At 40.7% G+C, this 13,388-nt stretch overlaps 1 protein-coding gene across 2 annotated transcripts in view; it reads left to right on the top strand.

The window, feature by feature from the left end:
* Window positions 1-5,916: 5,916 nt before the first annotated feature.
* Window positions 5,917-13,388, top strand: part of MGAM (maltase-glucoamylase) — a 77,855-nt gene continuing 70,383 nt past the window's right edge. The window contains exons 1-2 of one of the 2 annotated variants that reach the window (XM_057732735.1): window positions 5,917-6,043; window positions 7,792-7,886. In XM_057732735.1, coding sequence (XP_057588718.1) covers window positions 5,917-6,043; window positions 7,792-7,886 — 222 coding nt within the window. Of the gene's footprint in view, window positions 6,044-7,767; window positions 7,887-13,388 lie in introns of both variants that reach the window. The other variant, XM_057732734.1, reaches the window with a different exon arrangement.

The raw sequence follows: 13,388 nt of genomic DNA, 5'->3' as shown, positions 1-13,388 counted from the left end.
ATAATTCTTACACCCTAAGAGCTTACAATTTGAGAAAGAAAAGAGGTGTTGTAAACCTAAGAAAGTAGACATACCTTTGGGGAAAAAGCCTTAGGAAAGTTATCCTTGGTCACAAATAAGCTGAGATTAGAGAGGGTGCATTGATACACTGGAGATACTGAAAGTGCTGGGAGGGGTGCTTTGATGAGGTTGAAAACTTTCACAAGGTATCACTACTCCCTCCAAATGTGCTATTTTATTTTTCCTTATTACTGTCTCCTACTTCATGTTGGTCCCTTATTGTACCATCCTTAAGTTACACCTGCCATTCCCCCTCCCCCTCATAGGATAATGTCATGCAATGTTATTAAAACTGTTGATAACTAAAAATTTCCCAAGTGATTCTCAAACAGGACTGGAGGGGAACTGAATGTCAAAGTGATCTGGGGAACTTTTAAAACCTACATAGAAGGGTTCAAGATGGCAGACTGATCACAGTATTTTACCTTTTTTTTCCTTTCCAGACTTCCATTGACATTCTAATAAAGATGTATTAAGTGAAATGAGTCTGTAACAACATGGAAGAAGAAAAGCAGACAAAGCATTGTGCTGGGGATTCAGAGCAGAGAACAGCCCAGCTCATAATCAGCTGGGGAAAGGGGGTCTGCAGTGGAGTTGGGGGCAGTTCTGAGCTGGGATTAGGAGGGTACAGAGAACAGGAGAGGGATGTGGGAGTGTGTTCAGCTGTGATTGGGCTTATGAAGTGTCTGTGTAGAGTGTTGTTCTCCAGACGTGCTTTTACTGGGATATGTTCTAGTAAAGAATATAAAATATTCATTTATAAAGAGATGGTTTTCAGCTACTTCTTTTTATGTTACAACTCACATGAAAGCTATTACTTGTTGTGAGCAGTAGTTACAAAGGTCAAATGGAGAGGGAGGTGGCTATATATTCTAAAAAAAATCTCCCTGGAGATATTGATGTACCACTCCTTCATAGTTCAAAGATTGATTTAAAGAAAACCTTGACTTGGATCCTTTTGTAGAATAAATAACTGTCCTCTAACTTACATTATTTTTTAAATCCAAATTTTATTTTTTCTTTGTGTTGCACGAGTGTCCCTACGGTTACTGGTGAGGTTCCTGGGATGAAGGCGCACTGTTTCCCATTCCTTCCTCCTCTTGGAAAAGAGGAATGAGGACCCTGTAGTGTGTGTATGGCACAAAGGATCCTGTGATGGGGTTTCCACTCAGTCTTGCTCCCCAATCGGCAAATATTCACTTAAAGCGCCTGCCAGGTGGCATGCAGTGAGGCCTGGTGGAGTTCTTGCCAATGCTATCCACATCACAGAGCACAAAGAAAAGGAAAAAAAAAACAAGTATTAAGAAAAAGACACAGTGATCAACAGACTTAGAGAACGAACTTATGGTTACCAGGGGAGGGATAGATTGGGAGATTGGGATTAACATGTACACTACTATATTTAAAATAGATAACCAACAAGGACCTACTGTATAACACAGGGAACTCTGCTCAATATTCTGTCATAACGTAAATGGGAAAAGAACTTGAAAAAGAAAAGATACATGTATATGTATAATTAAATCACTATGCCATGCATCTGAAACTAACATAATGTTGTCAATCAACTATACTCCAATATAAAATGAAAACTAAAATAAAAAGATACAGTGATTAAAAAAAAAAGGAACGTGCTATCACTAGGCTAACTGAAAGGGATCTGGATTTCCAGAGAAGGCAACTCCCAGCAGAAGAATGGACCTGGGCTCTCTGCCCTGGCTCCACTCAGCTGCCCTAGAGCCAAGGGAATTGCTATGTGAGGCTCTCAGGCTGAGAGGGATGACTTGGGGAAGGGTGACTTGGGGAGGAGTAAGAAACTCTTACTGCCCTCCAGTAGCTTCAAAGTTAGTAGGGAAGACAGATTCTCCTGAGGGTTATAAATCTAGATAGAGTGCTTGGGAGCAAGAGAGGGAGGGAGGGTTATTAATTTGAAGTCCTGGAGGAGATATTGTTTGATGTGATAAAGGGGAAGGTGCTGTTGGGGAGGGTGTGTGCTGAGAAGCTCGTCCCTGGAGCATAGACTGGGAGTGAATTTCAGCTTCACCATTTGTCTGTGATTGCTGACAAGTTTTATACCTTTTTGACTTCTGTTTTCTAGTTTATAAAATGGAGATGAATAATATCTGCCTTTCAGGGTTATAAAGATATCTAATCAAGTCTGGAAAATATCTGGCATGGAGACCAAAATCTTAGCGATACTTATTATTGAGTCAGGTGGTAATAGATGACACGTCATTTAGTCTCATAAGATTGGAAACCACTTTAAACTTGTGAGCCCTCAAAACCAGTGACCCCATTCGTGTAGATAATTCTGCTCCTGCCCTCTTCTCTCCCCTTCTTTTTCTTTACACTTTTCATGATGTCTGATTCTAGATTTTGCTAATGTACGGTTTCTCATAACTTAAGGAGATACAAGAATCTGGTTATGTCAATGAAACTCATTTTAGGAACCATCACGATCACACCACCCAACTTGGCAATGGATTTGTTTACTTCTTTATAAGATTTTATATAGCTCGACAAGATATTTCTCCTTCCCTCTGGTTTGTGTATTGATTGTGACTTGCTGTAGGTTTCACTCCCTATTGAGTGCTGCATTTCTGCATTGAAGTATGGCTCTACATAGTTTCTCATGCTTTTGGAGAAGTGCTATATTTATGTCCACATTCTTGTACAACATGTAAAAGACAGTATGTCTTCACCTAAGAGTCAGTGAGGTCTTGAGTAGAATCTCTCATTGTCCCAATGACTTGTCCTGAGCTTTGGGTGAGTATCATTTAAGCAAATAGCATCTCAATCCTCTTATCCGTCCAATGGAAAAATTGGCCTGGTCATTCTTATAGCTCAGGACTGTTGTGGATATAGAATGCAGTCAGTGAAGCCTGCTGCTATTCCTAGATAAACAGACAGGGTTTTCATGGGATTCTCAGAACTTAGCTAAGCCAATGGCATGAAATGTCAGGTTTTCCCTTTCAAAGACAGTAAACATTATCTAAAAAAAAAATGCTGTTGGAATTTGGCACAAGTGACTAATGGATATGTTTTAGTTAATGTTTGAATGAGAATACAGAATGTCGACCTGCAAAGGACAAGCTTTCTAAAGGACAATACTGGAGTCAGAGGAGGGAGGTACACACAGTCATATCTGGGGCATCCAGGGGAAGGATGTGAAGGGAGTGATGGGGCGGGGCGGGGGGGATGGTATTTATTTGCTACCAGTGGAGGGTAGAGCCACAACTCAGTCCAGAATCAGAATTGATCCAGAGGGCCAAGTCCAAGGATGGAAGCACTGAGGAAGATTTCTAGAAAGGACTGCATGTGAGGCATAAGCCTCTTCTGAGTTTGTGCATGGTGGTCTGTGTGCCTTCCTGGTCAAAGACTAAGGGAGCCTGCACACAGGCCCGGTGACACTGATGATCCCGGTGGTCCCTGCTTTAACAGCGTCCAGGTCTTCCTCTCCTCAGGTCCTGTTTCTGTGTTGATCATAATATTCACCCTCAGGAACGTGGTATTTTATTTCTTCATTCAGACATGTGCTATGCTTCTATGCTGTATCTGGACAAGTGATATCATTATTCATCCCTCTGAGGAGCTGAGTTGAGCTCTGGGCTCTCTGAGCTTCCCTGTAACCTCCCATAGCATGGAAACAGTAAACGTGAAGGATCTGCCTCATCCTTCCTCACTAATAAAAGATACTTCAAAGCCCAATTTTTGGTGGACCTTTGAATATAAAGGACAATGTTTTTAGGTTTTGAACTCCATGAATCTTTACTTAGAAGCCAAATTTTGGCTTAAAATACTCTAAATTTAGCATCCCAACAAGATGAGCTTCACATGTTTAATTTCAGTGTTCTATCTACTTCAAGAGCACACAGAATTCCTAACGCATGAAAGAGATACTGTAGTTTAGTAGGGAGCCAACAGTGAATCTATGATAGATGGGTTCGCTGGTTTTGTTTGTTTGTTTGTTTGTTTGGCTGTGTTGGATCTTCATTGCTGCACTTAGGCTTTCTCTAGTTGTGATGAGCGGGAGCTACTCTGTCCTTGTGTGCGGGCTTCTCATTGCAATAGTTTCTTTTGTTGTGGAGCATGGGCTCTAGGCACACGGGCTTCAGTAGTTGTGGCACATGGGCTCAATAGTTGTGGCTCATGGGCTCTAGAGCACAGGCTTAGTAGTTGTGGCACATGGGCTTACTTGCTCTGCAGCATGTGGGACCAGGGCTCAAACCCGTGTCCCCTGCATTGCCTGGTGGATTCTTAACCACTGCGCCATGAGGGAAGCCCTGGGTTCACTGTTTTTGAAACATGATTGCATGTTAGGATCATCTGTGGAGCTTATAAAAAAATCAGATCTCCAGGCCTTAGCCTTAGTGATTCTGATTCAGTAGGAGTGGGGCAGGGGCAGGTGCTGAGTATCTGATTTAAACTTCTTGACAAAATATTCTAATCCCTAGTTAGGGTTCATAATGAGTCTAACATAGCTAAATGTGTAATTTCTGTATTTTTTTTTGAAATTGAAAATCCTCCAGGACCCCTTGGGACTCCAAAGGCAGCACTGGTCAAGATGATCCATAAGGTCCCTTTCATTCTGGAATTCTAAGTTAAATTTCAAAAACTCTATCCAGATGACAGTTTCTAAATACTGTTGCCCCTAAAAGGAATCAGGACTCCTTAGAGATGTTTGATTTGAGACGGGGGACAGGAAATGTACAAAAGGAGCCTAGGTTATCATGTAAAACCAGCAAACAAGGAAATTACCAAAGAGTACAAAGAACCAACATGAAGAGACTCCCAGTGGGTGATGAAGGGACAAAATGAGCATTAATAATAATAATAATAACAACATCAATGGCTTAATACAGATGAACTGTATTTAGATCTATGAGTTCATAAAGATCTTGGACCAGAAAATCTCATTGATCCCCTTTGGAGGATGCTAGGGAAACAACTCTTTATTTTGAAAACCAGTAAATAGAGTTAACATTTATCCTACCTTTCCTATACGAACTGTACCTTTACGAACCAAATGATGGATAAGGGGAAATCTCTTTCTATAGGACTATTTCATTTAATAAGTAAACAAAGAACGACAAAATTACAGTGTCACTGCATCACAGCTCCTAATGAAATAATGGACGGAAGAAATGCGCACCAATGGCTATGAACACTTTTTTTGAAAAAAAAGGAGTCTCTGCTAGATTTTGTGTGGGTCCTGCTGTAACATCTACGCACCATTCATGCTACAAAAAACAAACCTGTATCTGTCAAAACTCTGGATCTAATGATTTACAGGAAATAAAGGATGGAGAAACATGTTGGCATGCACGGAGATGCAATCAACAAAATCCAGACTGTGGGGAAACCTATAGAGCAAACCTTACTGCTTAAAAAAGACTTAAACACGAACCAGTTAGTCATTTATAAATCTTACTTGTATCCTTATAAGAGTAGAAGAAACAAACTATCAAATGCTTATCAGACGATGAGGGAAATTTAAAAAAATAATTCTTTAAATTGATGATTACAGAATTATTTTAAAAATATTTTGTGTGATAACAGTATTTTGCTTGGATATTGTAAAATTTCTTAATTTTTAAAGAATATGCTTAAATATTTTCAGAGTGAAAGATATGATATCTGAGATTTGCTTCAAAATAACCCAAAGTTAAGGAGAGACATGAATAAGAATAGACAGAAAGAGATCGGCCACTTGATAATTTTTTAATCTAGTTGACGGTACCTGGGGTTTGTTATGTTACTCATTCCTCTTATTTATACATCTGAGCTTTTCCATGAAAAAACTTTGCTAACTGTATGTTAAATAAATCTCAAATCTAAAATTGTTTTTCTTTGTAGATGGCAAGAAAGAAGTTGAAAAAGTTCACCACCCTGGAGCTTCTGCTCAGCGTGCTTCTGCTTGCAGTGTTTCTCATTTGTATTCCTCTCTTCGTGCTTTCAGCCAGAGATTCCTTGGAATCAAAAGGTAACAAGGAACTCTGGTGTTCTCCCTCCAAGTGTTGCTCTCCACAGCAAAACCCCCATAAATGGCAGGGAAATGATGCTTTCATGTTCACTGGTGTGAGCGTGTGTGTGTGTGTGAGTGCATGTGTGTGTGTGTGTATGTGTACTGTATGTGTGTGTTGGGGACCACCTGACTCAAACTGTGACAGCGCAGTAGGTATTCACAGTAGGGCTAGCTCTGACATTCTCATTTCCCAGTGTAGCACAGGGCAAGATTCCACAACTGGAACTTTAAATATATTTGCCAAATTTCATTGAATAATTGTAATTTTGTTAACAATAATAATGAACCATACCCTTATATGTAGTCAAATAAGTATATAATCAATTAAAGTATCTTAGGCCCAGATTTGGTTCTTTAAAAAAAATAACAGCTGCCAGAGTTTTCTTTTTTTTTTTCTTTAAATTAAAAGTTTATTGAACTGTGTTATGTTAACAGAGGGGCTGAATTGTGCTGAGTTATCCACAATTTCTTATCTGGGCTTCATCTAGGAGCAGCATCTTAGGTGGGGCGGGCAGTGAGGGGCCAGTATGTAGGCAGAGGAAAACCTTTGCCCCTCCTACCTCATTCTCAGGCATGCCATTTCTGCTTTTGTGGGAGCTTAGATTAAATAATCTCCAAGGTTGTTCAATTTTTAAAATTCTATGATCCTGAAGATGAAACTAAAGCCCATTTGTAGAAACTGGCACAAATATGAAGTTCTTTTAATCTACCACTTTTGAATTGGAAAACTTAGTGAAAAGAAAACTTTTTAGAAGCCTCATTGTTTTGTCTTAATATTCCTATTAGTTTATTGTAGAGTGCCGTGAAGAGATCTCACTTCCTTATTTTAGAATGCAATAAATGTGTCCTCTTTATTTTACTGATTTTTAAATCTGAATTAATCGATTGACTGGCATAGATTCTAGCTGCCAGTTTCTAGTTTGGTGGCCTCCCTTTACATTTTTTTGTCATAGGAGATTTTACATTTGTATCAGAATGCTGTCACTCAGAAGTGTCCCTTGTCAGGGATTGCCTGTTGACTGAGCAAACAGAATTGAGGGTGGTAATATTCAAGACAACAATGTATACTACATGTGTTCTATGTGCAAACACATCCTGAACCGGCTGCCTGGGTAGAAGTAAAGAACCAAAGCAGAGAGTACAGACTTCTCTGTAAAGGGCAAGATATTTAATACTTCAGATTCTGTGGGCCATACGGTCTCTGTCTTAACTACCTAATTCTGCCTATAACGCACAAAAGCAGCTGTAGAGAATACATAAAAAATCTGGGTGTGGCTGTGTGCCAACAATATTTTATTTGCAAGTCAGGCTGTGACCTGACTTGGCCCACAGGACATAGTTTGCCGACCGAGCCCTGGAGTGGAGAAGGTAGAGTTGGTTCCCACTTTGGTGAGCTTCCAATCTAACATTGAAGTCCAACTCCTTGCTCTCGTATGCACTGTCTCCTAGGGGAGGGCCTGGCTGGTAGAAGGAGATGGTTCAGGTATACGTAGAGTTAAATACAGTCAGCAAGAATAAAATGAGGCTTTATAAGGTGAATGTGTACATTTCAAGGTCATAGAGGGAAGCCCAGTAGTGGAGTGCATATAATTGGAGGTGTTGAGAGCTATGGGGGTATTGAATGTCTGTGATATTAATTCTGTCTGATGGTCGTCTTATGTTTGCTTTTGGGATAATCCCAGATCCTGAGACGACAGTTACCCCAGATCCTGGGACAAGTACCACCGCTAGTTCTGCCGAGTGCCCAGTGGTAAATGAACTGGAACGGATAAACTGCATCCCTGACCAGTCACCAACAAAGGTTTGAGTTACAGATCTTGTTTTCATTTAAGAGTTTATGATATTAGATAAGGTTCTTTTTTTTTGTTTGTTTGCCTGTTTTTTTTGTTTGTTTTGGGGCTTTTTTCCATTTGTAGCCCCCAGTGTTGTTTATTGTTTGCATTGCAGTTATTGGTGACTCAGGAAAAGTAATCCTGTATTCATGCTTATATGACAGTGCAGCTTTGGGAGAGGAAGAACTAGAAACTACCCTTGGGTTGATAGATTCAGTGAATAAAAGTACAGGCTGTCTAGTTACATTTGAATTTCGGTTAACAGTGAGTACATTTTTAGTATACGTACGTCACATGTAAGACTTGGGACATACTAAAGTGTATTTGTCTTTTATCTGGCACACTGCTTGGTTACTAGTTCTCTCTGACTCTGTTTCTGACTCTGTTTCTTGCCCTCTCTCTGTTTCTCTTTTTTCCTTACACAATTCCAAAAGGTTATCTATGATCTACAATAAAAAGTCATCCACAGGCATAAAATAGTATTTCAAATAAGGACAGAGTTTCAAGAGCCAACTTTTGAAGGAAGAGATAATAAATACCAGATTAAAAATATTGCAGGCATCTGGGCATTTACTTTAGGGCAGTGTTTCTTGATCATCAGCTGAAGTCCAGCTGAATGTTGCGATTATAAAGTGTGTTGCACACACCATTTCAGTCATGTTTCATGTTGAGAGTGAATGATAACAAAATGCAGCCTTCTGAGTGAAGTCCACTGACGTGAAATGGCAGACTTGCATCAGGCACAGAAAGGATGCTTGCTGCATGTGATTCTTGGACACGGAGCACTCTCACATTTATCTCTGTTCATCCTGCTGTTAGTGGGCTGGAATAATCTGTGATGTTCTTGAGAGTTACTGTTTTGGTTTGTCTAAAGGTCCTAATACCAAAAGACATTTTATTTCTGTTTCTCTTTTTTTCTCTCATATTTCTGGAGGCTAGAAGTCCAAAGTCAAGGTGTCCTTAGTGTTGGTCTCTTCTGAGGGCTCTGAGGAGGAATCTCCGCCATGCCTTTGTTCCCACTGCTGGTGACGGCCACAGTCCTTGGTGTTCCTTGGTTTGTAGCTACGTCACTCCATTCTCTGCCTCCGTCTTCACATGGCATTCTCCCTGTGTGTGTGTGCACACACACGCATGCACACGTGTGTGTCTGTGTATCTCTGTTCAAATTTCCCAGTTTTATAAGGTCACAGATCATACTGGATTAAGGGCCCACCCCACTCCAGTATGATGGCATCTTAACTAATCACATCTGCAGCAATCCTGTTTCCAGATAAGATTGAGTTCTGAGGTGCTGAGGATTAGGACTTCAATGTAGCTTTTCTGGGGACACAATTCAGCCCATAACGTGGACAGAGCCACAGAATGTGAACTGTGGAAAGTGAGAATTGTTACACAATTTGAGACTGGTGTTGCCTGAGATAGCAAAGATGCGGGGTCAGAGAGAACTAAGGCGGCAAAGAAAGAACAGGTGAGGAATCAGCCGTGGTGATGGACTGGGGTTGTGGGGAAGTTGGAAGTTAAGGCAGAAAAAAGAACCAGAGCCAGATAAGTAGCTTGGAGTGGAGAAAATGCCTGGGAACTGTAGTTAGGAGCAGAGTGACTGAACAAAGTCATCAGGAAGCTCAGAGGCTACTCTGAAGGCAAGAGAGAGCTCCAATATGGGAAACAGTGAAGGATCAGGAAATCCCCAGGACAGGACAAAGCAGTGCCCCGACCAGCTGTGAGGGCACAGAAGGCAGCAGCCTGGACAGCAAGCTTGCCAGCGTTGGAAGGAAGCCCAGGTGGGCCAGCTCACCTAGACCAGCTCACGACTGCAGTATTCACTTCCCTTCATCTGGCGTCTTACCCTGACTGAAATGAATGTGACTTTCTCTTGGATTAGTGAAGGGACGTGCCTGCTTGAAGTAAGAAGAAATGAGTCTGAACAGCAAAGGTTGATTCAGTTTTTGGAAGACCTTGGATTTCAGGTAGCAGGGGTTGGCTTTTTATGTGACACATAGCAACCAGGAGCAGTCACCTGGGGCTGAACAAAATCACGAAATGGGAAAGGAAGACGAGAGAATGAAAGACTTAGAAATAAAGGAAAAAGAAGATAGAAGAGAGAAAAAGGCACTTCAGTGTGGGGCCAAATGACATAAAGTTTAGTATTTTAGATGATAGGTTCAATAGGTAGAGGAGATAAGCTAAGTAAATAGCTAGAGTATAAAACACAAACTTATAAGATATAAATGAAATCCTATGTAGATCACAAAACAGAAGAGATGATCAAGGAGAAGGTGACAGTCTGGAATTAATAATGTCAGATTTTGAAAGAGATGAGAGGGATGGAAAGTGAATTCAGGGTAGAGGAGACAGTGCACACAAAGGGACAGAAGAGCAAATTGTGGGGCACGTTCGTGACCTACTGAATGGTCCCATATGGCCAAGGTACAGTGTGGCTGCCAGAGAGCATCTAATGTTTAAGACTAGCAGGTAGTTTGGAGCTTGATGATAGAGGACCATTAATGAATGTGCTGCTTTGTCAATAGGAATGGGAAGCTCTGTGGTCTAGATATGCTGTACCTAAACAGGATGTTTCCAGAAAGTTAAGCGACACCCATTTACTTGCCCCGGTCATAGTGTGTTAGGAAACTAGTTGCTCAGAATCCCCCTGGAAGACTAATACATCCTCAGTCTGTTCATGCTCCTGCAGCAGCCCATCTTGTCACTGGCTACGTGAACTTCACGTGTCATTATTGCCTCAGTAATGTTTCTTTGGTTTTATTATAAGACCTTTTGATACTGTGGTATCAAGAGTGTAGTTCAATAAACAACCTTTGCCTTTTTTCTACATGTTATATCCAAGTGAATTAATCTATGACCTTGGCATTCATTCACTGGCCTGCTTCACTTTAGTTCAGCCAGAGAGAAATAATCTGGGAACATTTTCAGTGATCTAGTTTTTCATAGAAGGTATTTCTTAGGTATTTTGTTGTGTGTTTTAAGTATCCTGAGCACTATATGCTGACCCACACTGTTGCTGAGAGGCTGATTTTATGGATAATGAGCATATATATCTATATATAATGTATTTGTTGAAGGGAAGTATACGGCTATGAGGAGGAGGGGAGTGGGAAGAAATTATGAACATGACACCAGGCTAGGCAGAATGTTGTATTGCTGAGGCCGTTGCTGTATAGTTTTATCATTCCTCTCTTCTTCTCTCCTTTGGGATTAAAGAGCTAACATTATAAATTTCCCTTCAGATGATTCTTTGTTGTAAATCTCATTGTTCCTTACCCCAGTAAAGGGAGGGAATCCTGTGTCCAGGATAAAGTCATCTGTCAAACGACCCGTGAATGCTCTTGGGAGGCTTTTCCAGAGAGAACGGACTCAAAGAGTCCCTTTCATGGGTCTCAGAAGAAAAGATGGCTCAGTTATCTGAATCTCTAGTCCTGATCTTTAGTTCCGGGCTTGCGGCTGGTTGTCAGGCATCTTCACTTGGATGTCTCACAATCACGTTACCTGAGCTCACCACCTTCTCACCAAATCCGCTTTCCCGTCTCAACTACAGATTTCTCTGAGCAGGTCTATTATGCTTCTAGCCTCTGAGGCAGAAATAGCAGAACTTTTGCTTGACTCTTTCCTTCAGTCCTTCTGGCCAGCATTTCACGTATTTTAAAACATTTTCCTTAACAGTATTTTCTAGAAAAAGCGCTTCATTTCCATTCTCACTGCCATCACACCAAAGCATCATTACTTCATGCCTGGATTACTCAGTAGCCTGCCAGCATCTCTTCTGAATTCCATTTCTCCCCCTGCCTGTTCCCTTGCATGCATGATTGAAGCTGCTCTCCTGAATCTTACTTTTCTCCTATTTCTACCTAACTCGAGTACCTGCAGCATTTATTACTACGCATTGGGTGATGCTCAAACACTTCATCCTGTCATCGAAGACCCTATTTAACCTTCTTTGTGCCTCTATAGTGTCACTTAGACCATCCGCCCTTGCAGAGTTTAGGGACAGCTTCCCACACTTATCCCGAACCTATCCATTCTGAAAGAGCTTATCACTTTCCACTTCCTTGATGAAGCCTTTCATCCACCATTCCGGAATTCAGAGTTGAAAGATCCCATTGATGGCAGGGAGCAGAAATATTTAGTGTAAATTCCAGATATCCAGTTCAGGAAAGAGATGGTAGATGAGAATTTTAGACTCTGATTTTCAGGATTAGAATGTACTGTATAAAATGGGAGAGGAGATTTACAAGCTTAAAATAAACCTGCATGCCCTGAGTAACTGTTTAGTTGAGCTGAGAACAGTTTACAATTATGTGCTTCCTGTGGATAATACTACTAGTAATAGTAATCTTTTTGCTGATCTTGGAGAGGTTACCCTATTTCTTATTCAGAAACTGTTGTATTTGATAACAAACACATTTGGTAATTATCTGCTTATCATTTACTTATTGGCTTATGTCCTCTTTTTCCAAATTCCAGCTTCTTATCAGTGTGTGTAACAGATGGAGGTTTATGATTTATCAGCAAGAATGTTGCGTTTTCCCAGGATCGTTATGAGTCTCCATGCTCAGGTTGACTCTGTGTTCACACAGCACGTTAGTTCAGAGCCACTGGCCTGTGCTGGGAAGGGCAGTGAGCTGTGAAGTCCTGAACACAGACTGAAGTTTGTGTTTTACGCCTTGAACTGATGGTGTCATCATCAGGCAGCATCATGTTAGGGGACCCAGGGTCTGGTCCTGGCTTTCCTTCTGAAAAACTCTGCGACTTGATCACTAAGTCACATTTCCTTGAAGACTGTCAAGTCCTTATCGGTGAAATGAGACAATGTGCGCACAGAAATTTATTCATTAACAAAAGACTACTGGATGAGTGTCAGGAACTCTACTAAACCCTATGGTTATTAACAAGATTTTAAAACAGTGGCCTCTGAGGTCCTGACCGATGTTCTGTGAACATTCACCATAGTATAATTTTGGGGTCTAGAAAGTCTTGGTCATAAGGCTTGCAGAGATGGCATGTTCCTTTGAAAGCCTCTGCTGTCAGACGTCACTTTGGGATAGAAGGACGTGGCCACGTTAACTTTCTAAACCAAAGTGCGTATTATAAAATAATCTATAATAAGGGTACTTTAATGAGTTGAGATTAACTTCATTCATTTGTTCAGACTTGCTGAACGTAAAAACAGCTTGGTAATGTTTTAATAAGTAGAAGGTGATTTAGAAGTTTTTTACTGAGTGTTTTTCAACTTCTAAAATTGCTGTCGCTATTTGAAAATGGCATACTTCTCCTCATTCTGCTTATTGCCTTTGTATCAAGACTTTCTGGTTCTACTTTTTCGTTCACAACATCAACTGTTTTAGAAAACAGTCTTTATTATCTGTAACGACAGAGGGCAGAAGAGATATGGAAACTGGAGAGTTAAAAATGTATGTATATTTGGATTTGGGATCTAGTTCATTTGAATGAGTGCA

The sequence above is a fragment of the Hippopotamus amphibius genome, chromosome 4 (assembly GCF_030028045.1).
Source record: "Hippopotamus amphibius kiboko isolate mHipAmp2 chromosome 4, mHipAmp2.hap2, whole genome shotgun sequence".
Lineage (NCBI taxonomy): Eukaryota > Metazoa > Chordata > Mammalia > Artiodactyla > Hippopotamidae > Hippopotamus > Hippopotamus amphibius.
This window is presented reverse-complemented; position numbering and strand designations above follow the sequence as displayed.